The following is a 12,751-nucleotide window of genomic DNA, read 5'->3' as shown; positions in this document are numbered from 1 at the left end:
GCCCAATATTCAGCTTCTGAACGTCCAGAGGGAAAAATCTCATTCATCCTTATTTGTATTCAACTCTGAATACAAAACACGACCCCAGTGTAAACCCCAAAAGCCCCTCCCCTCACAGGACACATGGACATATGAAGACTCATGACCCTAAGAGTGTGGCTTGGTGGAGCATACTCTACTCAGCAGACTCTGGTCACAGGTGAGTGTCTTCCCTTTCCAGCTGTAAACTGAGCTGGATAAACATGTATAGCCTACCAGTGGTCTGAGATGACGACTTGTATATATCCCAGTTATATCGAGAGGCCTATGGCAGGTAATGCAATCTGTCATTCCAGTCAGCTTTCCACATTGCAGGAAGCTCTCCGTGGAGTTACAGCTTGTACAGTCCCACTGGCTTCCTTTGACCATAGCTGTAAGTAGGAATGAGCAAAATGGCTATAGTGATCGTTTGGGAGGGGGGATGAATGGAGCAATGACATTGGCTGATCAGTGGCTTCGCTCACCTGCTCTAATACAGCCTCTCCCAGTAGTAGCTGATAATATTGGCTGGTGAAATGTGACTGATGAAGTGTTTTACTTATTATACATGATTCTGTCTGTTAGTTTTACATCTTTGTGCGGTTTAGGACCCCTCTCCTAGGAGTGTCCACATCTTGGTGGGTGCATTGGATGCCCTGTTAATTCTGTAATGATTGATTTGCTGTTCACTGTCTGTGAAGGATCTAAGCGGGTCGATGCAGGTAGTAACAATGACTTGTCTGGCTATTGTTTCTCAGTCGGAGGATCTTGGTGCCTGTGCCCAGTTTGAGAGCAGCAGACAGAACAGAAATATGATGCCTAGTGCCAGCTGTGTCTTCCCTACCTTCACCCTACGAAAGCCCTCCTCGGAGACGGACATTGAGAACTGGGCCTCCAAGCACTTCAACAAGCACACCCAAGGGCTCTTCCGGAGGAAGGTCTCCATTGCCAATATGCTGGCCTGGAGCAGCGAGTCCATCAAGAAGCCCATGATCATGACCAGCGACCGCAACGTCAAGAAGGAAGCATGTGAGATATTTAAACTGATTCAGATGTACATGGGGGACCGGCGGGCCAAGGCAGATCAACTCAATGTGGCTTTGGAGATTGCCACTAAAGGCTGGAGCATGCAGGGTCTGAGAGACGAGCTGTACATCCAGCTGTGCCGGCAGACCACTGAGAACTTCCGTTATGAGAGTCTGGCACGGGGCTGGGAGCTAATGGCTATTTGCCTGGCCTTCTTCCCGCCCACTCCCAAATTCCATTCCTACCTAGAAGGATATATTTACCGGCACATGGATCCGGTGAATGACACCAAAGGTAAGAGAGAGACCGCTGTTGGTTGGTGTTTTCCCTAAAGAACTTGAAATCCTTTTTTCCTTTTGTACTGTGCATTGTGACCTCCCTGTGAGACGAGTGCAGCACTTGTAAATAACCGGCCAGCCGGAGAGGCTTAGCGAAAGCATCCATAGGCTTTAGCACTGGCCTTTCATCCCTGGGACACTGTGAAATCCAGCATGAGATCCAGCATGAAATGAGCTCAATAGCTTCATGTTAGACCTAAATGACAACTAATGGTTTCACCAAGCACCAGCTGGGCTCTTTTACACATGCACGCATGCCACATGCACACATGTGTAACATACAGATGTTTTGGTCCCTCTTCATCTCTGCTCAGGGCCCACACAGTCTTGTGCTGGTCCTCAGCGTGTATTTGTTCTAAGGAGAAATGTAAGTAGCCAGACCTGCATTTTGCTTATCTCTAGTGATGAAAATGTCAGAGATTGCTGCGGTGTGATTTTTAATGGTGTACATGTCCTGCCGGTTCGCTAACACTGGCACAGCACTCTGTCAGCAGAGAGCAGCCAGGGTATCTGGATGGCCCACTTGATGATGGCAAGAAAAATGACTGTGTGGACAAAAGACTCCTCTGCACATTCAGAGTCCGATTTCCTGACTTCAGTAACAAAATTAGTTTTTTACTCCTGTTAGCCCTGCAGAGGCAACCCAGCTGTGGGAAAGGGAGCTGGATTCTCTCCTGGCTTATGCATTATCAGAATGATTAACTCTGTTCCAATAACAGAATCTTATTATCAGTGATGATACAGAAGCTGGAAAACAGCTCCCAGCTTTGCTCAGATGTGAGGGGCAGGCTGCGGAGCTGGCAGCTCGAAAAACCAGTTTCTCATAAATTTAGTACATTTCATCTGGAGTCCGTGAAAGATCCCACAAGGCCATTGTTAAGGGTCCCTTTTCAGAGCTGAACTGCACTTCAGAAGTGACAACTTCCTGTACTCCCCCTCTGCTGCACAAGTTGCTATCTAGACACGCAAGCTTCACAATGCTAATCTCACTTTGGTGAGCACAGCATTAAATCTGAATCTGCATGCTCCTTGCCCAGGTTTGAAGCCATCAAAGCTATTAGGGCCTGCTCCTGCTCCCATTGACTTCGCTGGGAGCAGGGTTCAGGTCCTAAATGAGAATGAGGCAGTGGGATTGGCAGCATTTTGTTCTGGTAGCCCAATGGGTGTGCACAAGTGTGTAGTCTGAGCCTGCTTTTTCATGGGAGCAAATCCTTACAGTGCTCTTGAACTGATGCAGTTTGCAGGGATGGGACAGTGTAAAGGCTTCCATGTGCTCTTCGCAGGAGCAAGGGAAAAGCTTGCACCACCCAATCTCATTTTGTGCAGTGTCTGTCATGCCAACTGTCTCACAAAGTGCACATGATTCGAGATGGGGAATACACCAAGCCAGCTCCTCCTTGCTTTGCACTGCATCACTAGTGTGACATTGCTGTAAACTTGCTTTAGGCAAGTCTGGAGAGGATCACCCAGGTGTAGTACTCCCAGCTGCTTACAGCCTAGCAGGCAAAAGGGCATGACTGGAGAAAAGAGAGTATGGTTGGGGCACACCCATATCACACTGATCCTGGGCTGAATTTTCAGTCCCCAGTGCCCATTGGAGCCCTGTGTAAGTCAGCAGCCTGGATATTGCTCTGTCACTCAGTGAATGGGGACACAGCCATGCACAAAGCAATGCCAGGATCAGGGGAGTGCAAAGGAGAGCATTTCACACCCCACCCCCGGACCCTGATGCAGGAGGCAGAAGAGATGGTTTCAGGTGAGGTTTGAACACAGAAAGAACATTGATAAGATACAGGAGAAGGCTCACAGATCAGGGCTGACCAGGGCACTGGGATAAATAAGAAAAATGTTGCCACTCGATGAGCTAAGAAGAGGCTGACATTCATGGCAGGTTTGTAAATGTCCCTAGATAGGCAGAGGGCATTTAGGACTGTATCTGGAAGTGAGTGGGGAGCAGTGGAGGAAACAAACCTAACTGGCTTCAAGACTGAGCTTGATATGGAGGGGATGGTATGATGGGACTATCTACAATGGCATGTGGCCCATTGGCGACTGCCGGTAGCAAAAATCCCCAACTGCTGGAGACAGGACACTAGATGGGGAGGGCTCTGAGTTACAACACAGAATTCTTTCCCAGGTGTCTGTCTGTCTGGTCTTGCCTACATGCTCAGGGTCTAACTGATCGCACATTTGGAGTTGGGAAGGAATTTCCCCCTGGCTCAGATTGGCAGAGAGCCTGGGGCGGGGGGGCGAGCGGGATTCAACTTCTTCTTCAGTATGAGGCACAAGTCACTTGCAGGTATAAACTAGTGTAAATGGTGGACTTTCTGTAACTTTAAGTCTTCATACCATGATTTGAAGACATCAGGAACTCAGCTAGAGGTTAAGGGTCTATTACAGGAGTGGGTGGGTGAGGGTCTGTGGCCTGCAATGTGCCAGTGGTCAGAGTGGTCTGACATTAAAGTCATGTGCCAGTGGTCCCTTCTGACATTAAAGTCTATGAGTCTGTAACTGGAAGGGAGATAAGGATGGGTTTCTCTTGTCTACATAGCAACTAGACATCTGCAGCCAGCCCGTGGCAGCTGACTAGAGCATGGGCTGCGGGGCAGTTTCACTGTGTGGACTTGGGCTGGAGCCTGGGCTCTAGGACCCAGTGAGCTGGTGTGGGGTGTCCCAGAGCTTGGGCTCTAGCCTGAGTCCAGAAGTTTACAGAGCAAGGAAACAGCCCTGCAGTCTGAGCCTGAATCAGCTGGCACGGGCCAGCCATGGGTTTTTCTTTGCTGTGTAGATGAGCCCTGAGCTGCATTTTGCACGGGCTGGATGTTCAGGCCATCGAGAGGGCGAGGAGGAAGTTAGACCTCAGCACATCCCATCTTTCTCTCCAGGCTCTGCTGGTGAGTTGGAAAGAGGAGCAGCTGCATCTTTAAAAGCTGCCCCTCTGCAAGTTCGATTTCAGCTCTGACCCATTAAGTGTCATTTCCCTATAAATGTCATCTGCAATATGGCAATCCCTGAATCATCTGCTTTCCACCTCCTTGCTGTCTGGCGCTGCAGTTAAAGCTAGTAATTGGTTACTCTAGACACTATTAACATAAGGCTTTTATTTTCAATCATGAAGCAGTAAACCATATATTAACTCCTGACCGAGCAAGCCGCAGCTAATGCTTTCTACCTGACGACCATTCAGGAGAAAATTATTTTTTTAACGAGGTGTGAAAATGCATTAAACTGTTTCCTTTTCCTTTACCTTATAATAACTCACCAGGAGTCCCTGAGATGACAATGCTACAAAATCAGAGAGAGAACAAAAGTGCCGACACCTTTTCCAGCAGGCTGGAGCTGCAGACAGTCATTAAAATAAACCACGTGGTTGGCTGTGAAGTTTCCTTTATTTCTTGACCCAAGTTTCCCCTGCTGTATAGTCAGCAGCTTCTTAAGCAACGTCCTAACCTCAGGAGTGAAGAACTCTCTCTGTCCCTTCAGCTCCTATCCAGTACGTGTGCTGCCCCAGGGGACAAACATTGCTCTGCTTGTTTGACCTGGACTCTTGAACAAATGCCATAAATCTAATTTCATCAACAGCATGATGTGCTGTTTGGTTGATTCTCTTTATTACAGCTCTGCATTGGAGCCTACTGCCTGGTGTAACCCCTGCTGGTAATTCAAACCAAGGCTGGGGAGCAACCCTCTGTTTTCCCTGTACACTAGCACTTAGGCTCATCTTGGCAGCAGCTGCTTAAGGGTTTAGTCTTGCAGAAACACAGATATCAACACATGTGTATACAAGTTTGTTAATTACACATAGCCTGGTTTCTCCTTCTCCATGGCCTTCCCAAGTCACAGCTGTCCAGGTGCCTCATTCATCTCCTGATCTGGTTCAAAATCTCCCCTTCCCCACATTTTTTAAAAGGCTCGACTTAGGGTCTGTCTATACTAGAAACATAAGCCACCGCAGCAATCAGCTCTGCTGGCAGCTTCCTGCTGAGACCCTGGCTGCCTCACAGGCTCCAGGGCTGCCCCCATCCCCTGCCACTGGGAGTGGGATCCAGGCACCCAGCCTCTCGCCCTGACTCCCAGCCAGCAGTGGGGTCCAACCTCCACGCTTTCCAGGGAGTGGGGAGCAGGTGGGCCATTGCTTCCCAGCTTTCTTCTCAGTTTCATGGCTCATGCCATGAAATTGACGAGACTGCCAGCAGTCGACGTAAGGAACACAGTGTCTACAGGACACTGCGTCACCTTAACTACACCAACATAAGCCCTACGCCTCTCATGGAGGTGGAGTTATGTCGGTGTAGTAGGACACTTACATCAGCAGTGACTCAGATCGACGTAAGCTGCCTTATATCGACCTAACTGTGTAGTGTAGAACAGGCCTCAATCCAAGCAACATTACCATCTAAGTGTGTCTTGTCCTTCCAAATCCCACCCTGTCCCTGCTCAAAATCTAGTCACCTATTGTGCAAGTGCCTTCTCCTGTGCATCTCCTGTTGCCTAGAACAGCCTTTCTGTATCTCTCCCTCCATTTCAAATCATAGCTGAAAACCTCTTTCATCCTTGTCTCTCCCTCTTAGCTTCTCTCTGCCTTAAATTATGTACAGCAAGACCACTTAAATCAAGTTGGAGCATCACAACATGGGTCTTGTGTTCCCTAGAGGCTGCATATGTGAGTTAAAGATCTATTAAATCTATCTGATCTACTGGCTTGTCTGGTCCCGATCACCATAAACAAATATTTGGGCATTGCCTCCACATATTTAAAAGTAGATACAGCAATAACCATTTCTCCCTTCTCAGTCTGTGGGAGAACTAAATTAATAGTTTAGCATTTGTGGTGGAGTGTGTGTGTTCTGTATACGAAGAACTTACTAAGGGAAGATGAAATCTGAGAGATAAGGTTTTTAAGATTTAGTACTAAGTGATGACGCCTGTCATCTCATCTCATGTGGCATTGAGTTCCACAGTCTAGATCTGTCTCCTGGTAAAGTTTGGTCTCATGTAATCACAATCTATAAGTGTCTACATGAGGAGAAGATTTCTGATAGTAGATGGCTCCTTAATCTTTGCAAACAAAGTCACAACAAGATGCAATGGCTGGAAGCCAAAGCTAGACAAACTCAGGCTGGAAATAAGGCAAACATTTTTAACAGAAAGAAAAGGAAAGAAATGCATCCGATGAAGTGAGCTATAACTCACGAAAGCTTATGCTCTAATAAATTTGTTAGTCTCTAAGGTGCCACAAGTCCTCCTTTTCTTTTTGCGAATACAGACTAACACGGCTGCTACTCTGAAACCTGCCATTTTTAACAGAGACAGTAATTAACCATTGAAACAATTTACCGAGGAACGTGATAGTCTCCATCACTTGGAACCTCTAAATCAAGATTGGGTGTTTCTAAAAAATATGATCTAGTTCAATCATAAAATCTGGATTTCCTTGATACAGGAAGCACTGGGTGAGGTTCTGTGGCCTGTGCTATGCATGAGGTCAGATTAGGTTTACGTGATCCTAGTGGTTCCTTCTGGCCTGAACATCCATGAATCTCTGAGCCTTCCCCACAGGTTGACTGTTTCATGGTTCCAGTGGAACATAGTTATGGCTGAGGAGGGGAGGTGATCTCTCAGGTAGCTGGGGTCATTTCCACAGAGAATTCTGAATATCAGGACAGGGACCTTATATTGGGTTGCATTCAGAAGTGAGCCAGTGCAGTGAGCAGAGCCCCACAGGGCTGTGTTCATGGCTCCAAGCGCTGCTATCAGACAGGCTGATGCATTTTGTACTTCATGGAGCTTTTCCAGGGCACGGGGTTTCATTCCGACATCTGGGTTACAGTAAGCGAACCTGGCAGCCGTGCATGGCCAGTTCTGAGTCTGCTACAAGCAGGCATATACTTCTGGCAAGTTGCAGATGGAAACTGGGAGTGTTTTGCTGCCATGACTGTTTGGGCACCCAGTAAAGATGCCCAGAGACCAAAAGGCTACAGATTGATTTAATATGCAGGAATAGGCCCTGGATAGTGGAGAGATTACAGGGAAGGCAAGTTCTTGAAAGTGCTTCTCACTTCCTACCAGTATCACTTGGTCTTACCTGGGTCCGACCGCTCTGTGCCCACGGTGATGCTCTGAGTTGGACACACAAGCTGGGAGATGGTGCTGGCTACATTCGATGAAGGGGAGCAGCAGAGCTGCTGTCTGTGTCTTGTCTGTGTCTTGCTGGCCCTTCAGCCCTTGTCGGCTGCCTAGAGATGCTGAATAACGTGGGGGTTATTGGGTTTTGGAGGTGGAGGAGCAATTCTCCATAACAACCTCTTGGATTTGGTTGGAGAGGACAGGCCTGAGCCACTTTGGGGTATTTCTGGTCACCCCGGCAACCTCTCGAGGGCCGGACAGGGGTATCTGGTGATCACTGGTATTAGGTGCAGCAGAGGGGTCCAGCAAGGTGAGTGTGGATGGACTTGTACTCTCTTTGGGCACAAAGAGGCCATCCCTTAGAGCCACAAGTGCTGTCTGTCCCTGTGGTGGGTTGAAAAGGACCCAGGATAATGGCAGCTACCAGATGGTGTTCGAGACTGTGGTTTTGAAGCTAGATACTGGGCAGTGGTTTGCAAGGCCTTGAAGATGAGTAGCTGCCACATACTCCAGTTTTATACTGGTTAATTGTGGCCCTCGGGCCCCAGGCAAATTGCCAGAATAGGCCTCGTTTAGGCAAAGCTTGGGCACCCTCTGCATGGTCCCTGTATCTTGTGTTTGTATAGTGGGCAGTGGATTGCTTTCCAGCTCTGCCTCTTTGGGCTGGCATGCATGCAGCAGCTTGCACTTTATCACTGGTTTCATCATCAGTTCTGAAGCAGCACAGGTTAGTGCAGATGCCTGTTTTCGATGATGCATAGTAGCCGTCCAACAGAGCCAGATAGGTACCCATGCACCTACGGCAGCTTAGAACACCATTAAAGTCCAACAGGCTTTCAAGTGGCTGTCTTCTGCCTTCTCCCCCAGTGCCTTTGCCTGTGAACTGCCAGCCTGCAAAGTGATATAATGGCAAAAAAGGCCTATGTAATTTTGTGACGGTACATGCAAAGGCCTCAAGTCCTGGAGCAGGGATGGGCTAACCTGGCTGTGGGAGCCTGAACCAGGAATGCTGGGTTTCATTCTGGACATCTCATTGTTGGAAAGATATTGGGAAAGTAGAGAGAGCTCAGAGAAGAGCAACAAAAATGCTGCCTGGGTAGAAGGAGCTGGATTTAAAGAGCGAACGACGTGGAGCTTGGCTGAGTGATGACTAAGGGAGGGGACCAGAACAAGCTCCAAATACTAATGAGGCATAAGCACCAGGGAGGGGCTTGTATGTGCGAGTCAGGGATGTGGGGAGCAATGAGGGATAATAGGATGAAGGTTAGAAGCAGGAAGTGGGAGATAATGTTTTGGGAAAACTTCCTAACCATGAAACTCATTGGTTCTGGGATCATCATCCCAAAGAAGTAAAACTTGTGTCTCAAAGCCTCGGAAAGAATAACCCTACTCTGCTTCCCGGGATTGGACCAGGTAGCATCTAAGAGCAGGTTTCCTCCCTCCGCTTCCCTGCGAGTGGGAGTCATGTAGGGAGCAGAGAGAGCAGGTGCTCAGACGCTGCAGTGATGAGGCCTGGATAGGGACTGAGTAGAATCGAGAGATCCTTGTAGAATGCCGTGCAATGGGCTGTCCCGGTAGAACGTGTCCAGAGCACTGGGCACCCAGTGTGGAATAGCCGCCAGCATTACTTTTTGATGGGGGTGCTAGTGATCGAAGTCCACATTCAAACAGCATGACTAGCACTGCTAGCACGGCCTCCTGGAGCCAGCTGCCAAACAGCCGGAGTGTGGAGCATCCGAGGACAGAGCAGCTTGCCGTGGGCAGAGACCATCACTGCGGCATTGTAGCCTCTCTTTCTGCAGAGACAAACCCCTTCCCTTGTTTGCCGACTCCACTGCTGCCTGTTCTCCTGGAGTTCACATGTGGGTGGCAGGCAGTGGAGCGCTGGGCTGGACACAAAGGGCTTCTTGTTCTCGGTGGATTCAATTCCTTACCCAGACGAGCCCAGGGAGGGTAGGGTGAGATCATGTTCCCTGGCCTTGTGGCTGCTGCTTCTTGTGGTGGCACTTCTATGACCTGGGTTTCTGAGTGGGTGACCGCGTGTATGACAGGTGCTCTGTGAGCACGGACAGGGAGAATAGCAGCCACTGTGCAAATTCCAGAATGAGAGAGTGCAACCCCTCTCCCCCCTCCCCCGAGAGCTGCAATGACGCCAACTCTTTGGGAAGTTGCAGATTTGTTACTATACCTCTCTGATCAGTACTGTGCCCATTAAATCATCCTGCCAGCAACCTGCTGGCTTCCACTCACTGAGCCATCCAGAACTCTGTGTGTGTATGTGTGTGTGTGCACGTGCGCGCGCTTGCATTCTCTGGTATCCGCAGCCCTCCCAAGCTTTGCCCCAGCGAGAGCCATGAGGCGTTTGCTGTGGGCCAATGGCTGCACCAGGGAACATCACGGCCACCCTTTTCTTTAATGCAGAGTTGTGGCTTGTCGATACTAAAGGTCCCAATATCCAGTGCTCCATTTTGATCCAAGTTGAATCAGTACATGCTGGGACTGCCGTGTCTGGGGGCAGTTTCAGGCTGAACTGTAGATTTGACATGGGGGCCATGCTGTTGTCTCTTGGTTCCTCTGACTCCCCTTGTTGTTTCAAATCCTGTTTCAAACCCTCACGGGCTCTCTCTCCTTAATGCTGCTGATGATGATTTGATGTCTCTCTCTTCCTTTTCCTGAAGCTCACTCTGCAGTTCTGGGTCAGGGACCCCCAACTGGTGGTTGTGTGTTGATATTTATTGCTGTGCCCTTCTACCCCCGGACTCCTGAGCTTCATATCAAAGGCACTAGATAAATCACAGTGTCATGCTAGAGACCAACTGTCTTGCTGCTGATGTGACATTATGAGCCCCTATCAGTATGACTGAAGGGAAGACAAGCTGATAAGCAATGACTTATATTATACTAGTCCCCTGTGAGGGGGCTTGTCTTCCTCCACCTCTAACTCTAGGCTTCTGTGAGGCATTTGGCTTGGTACCACACAACATTTTGATTAAAAAACTAGAATGATATAAAATGAAAGTGGGGCACATTACATGGATTAAAAGATGGCTAACTCTTAGGTCTCAAAATGAAATTGTAAAGGGGGAATCATCATCAAGCAGGTGTGTTTCTAGTGGAGTGGTTCTTGGCCCTATACTATTTACAATTTTTATCAGTGACCCGAAAGAAAACAAAACGTGATAAAGTTTGCAGATGACATAAGAATTTGGGGGAGTGGTAGATAATGAAGAGGACAGGTCACTGTATTAGAATCATAGAATATCAGGGTTGGAAGGGACCTCAGGAGGTCATTTAGTCCAACCCCCTGCTCAAAACAGGACCAATTCCCAACTAAATCATCCCAGCCAGGGCTTTGTCAAGCCTGACCTTAAAAACTTCTAAAGAAGGAGATCCCACCACCTCCCTAGGTAACGCATTCCAGTGTTTCACCACCCTCCTAGTGAAAACGTTTTTCCTAATATCCAACCTAAACCTCCCCCACTGCAACTTGAGACCATTACTCCTCGTTCTGTCATCTGCTACCACTGAGAACAGTCTCGATCCATCCTCTTTGAACCCCCTTTCAGGTAGTTGAAAGCAGCTATCAAATCCCCCTCATTCTTCTCTTCCGCAGACTAAACAATCCCAGTTCCCTCAGCCTCGCCTCAAAAGTCATGTGTTCCAGTCCTAATCATTTTTGTTGCCCTCCACTGGATTCTTCCCAATTTTTCCACATCCTTCTTGTAGTGTGGGGCCCAAAACTGGACACAGTACTCCAGATGAGGCCTCACCAATGTCGAATAGAGGGGAACGATCACATCCCTCAATCTGCTGGCAATGCCCCTACTTATACATCCCAAAATGCAATTGGCCTTCTTGGCAACAAGGGCACACTGTTGACTCATATCCAGCTTCTCGTCCACTGTAACCCCTAGGTCCTTTTCTGCAGAACTGCTGCTGAGCCGTTTGGTCCCTAGTCTGTAGCGGTGCATGGGATTCTTCCATCCTAAGTGCAGGACTTTGCACTTGTCCTTGTTGAACCTCATCAGATTTCTTTTTCAATCCTCTAATTTGTCTAGGGCCCTCTGTATCCTATCCCTGCCCTCCAGCGTATCTACCTCTCCTCCCAGTTTAGTGTCATCTGCAAACTTGCTGAGGGTGCAATCCACACCATCCTCCAGATCATTTATGAAGATATTGAACAAAATCAGCCCGAGGACCGACCCTTGGGGCACTCCACTCGATACCGGCTGCCAACTAGACAGTGATCTGGATTGCTTGGGGAACATTTTACTATGGCTAAATGTAAATGTTTACCTCTGGGAACAAAGAATGGAGGCCATACTTACAGCATGGTGGACTCTGTTCTGGGAAGCAGCGACTCTGAAAAGATTGGGAGTGATGGTGGATAATTAGCTGAACATGAACTCCCCGTGCAACATTGCAACCAAAAGGGCTAATGGGATCCCTGGATGCATAAACAGGGAATCTCGAGTAGAAGCAGAGAAGTTATTTTACCTCTGAATTTGGCACTGCTGTGACTGCTGCTGGAATTCTGTGCCCACAATCCAAGAAAGATATTGAAAAAATTGGAGAGGGTTTAAGAGAAGAGCCACGAGAATGATTAAAGGACTAGAAAACCTGCCTTATAGTGATAGATGTAAGGAGCTCAATCTATTAGTTTAACAAAAAGAAGGTTAAGGGGTGATTTGATCACAATCTATAAAAACCTACATGGGGAACAAATATTTGATAGTGGCTTCTTCAGTCTAGCAGAGGAGGATCTAACACATTCCAATGGCTGGTAGTTAAAGCTAGACAAATTCAGACTAGAAATAAGTCATAATTTTTTAACAGTGAGGGTAATTGGCCATTGGATCCATTTACCAAGGGTCTTGGTGGATTCTCCATCACTGGCAATTTTAAAATCCAAATTGGCTGTTTTCTAACAGCTCTGCTCTAGGAATGATTTGGGGGCAGGTCTCTGGCCTGTGTTAAACAGAAGTTCAGGCTAGATGATCACAATGGTTCCTTCTGGCTTTGGAATATCTGAGTCTACCAAAGAGACCATTTAAGGTATGGTGGCCCTTAAAGACCAGTTCTCTGGTCATCTGTCCTATGAAGATAGGTTCAGAGTAGCAGCCGTGTAAGTCTGTATTTGCAAAAAAAAAAAAAAAAAAAAGGAGTACTTGTGGCACCTTAGAGACTAACAAATTTATCTGAGCGTAAGCTTTCATGAGCCTACAGCTCACTTCATCCGATGT

General features: G+C 47.9%; 1 protein-coding gene across 3 annotated transcripts in view; it reads left to right on the top strand.

Annotated features, from left to right (window-relative positions):
* ARHGAP39 (Rho GTPase activating protein 39) overlaps window positions 1-12,751 on the top strand; it is a 430,201-nt gene that overhangs the window by 280,182 nt on the left and 137,268 nt on the right. For all 3 annotated transcript variants that reach the window (XM_038392930.2, XM_038392931.2, XM_038392929.2), the window contains one exon: window positions 777-1,338. In XM_038392930.2, coding sequence (XP_038248858.1) covers window positions 777-1,338 — 562 coding nt within the window. The remainder of the gene's footprint in view (window positions 1-776; window positions 1,339-12,751) is intronic.

Source organism: Dermochelys coriacea, chromosome 2 (assembly GCF_009764565.3).
Source record: "Dermochelys coriacea isolate rDerCor1 chromosome 2, rDerCor1.pri.v4, whole genome shotgun sequence".
NCBI classification, from domain to species: Eukaryota; Metazoa; Chordata; order Testudines; family Dermochelyidae; genus Dermochelys; species Dermochelys coriacea.
This window is presented reverse-complemented; position numbering and strand designations above follow the sequence as displayed.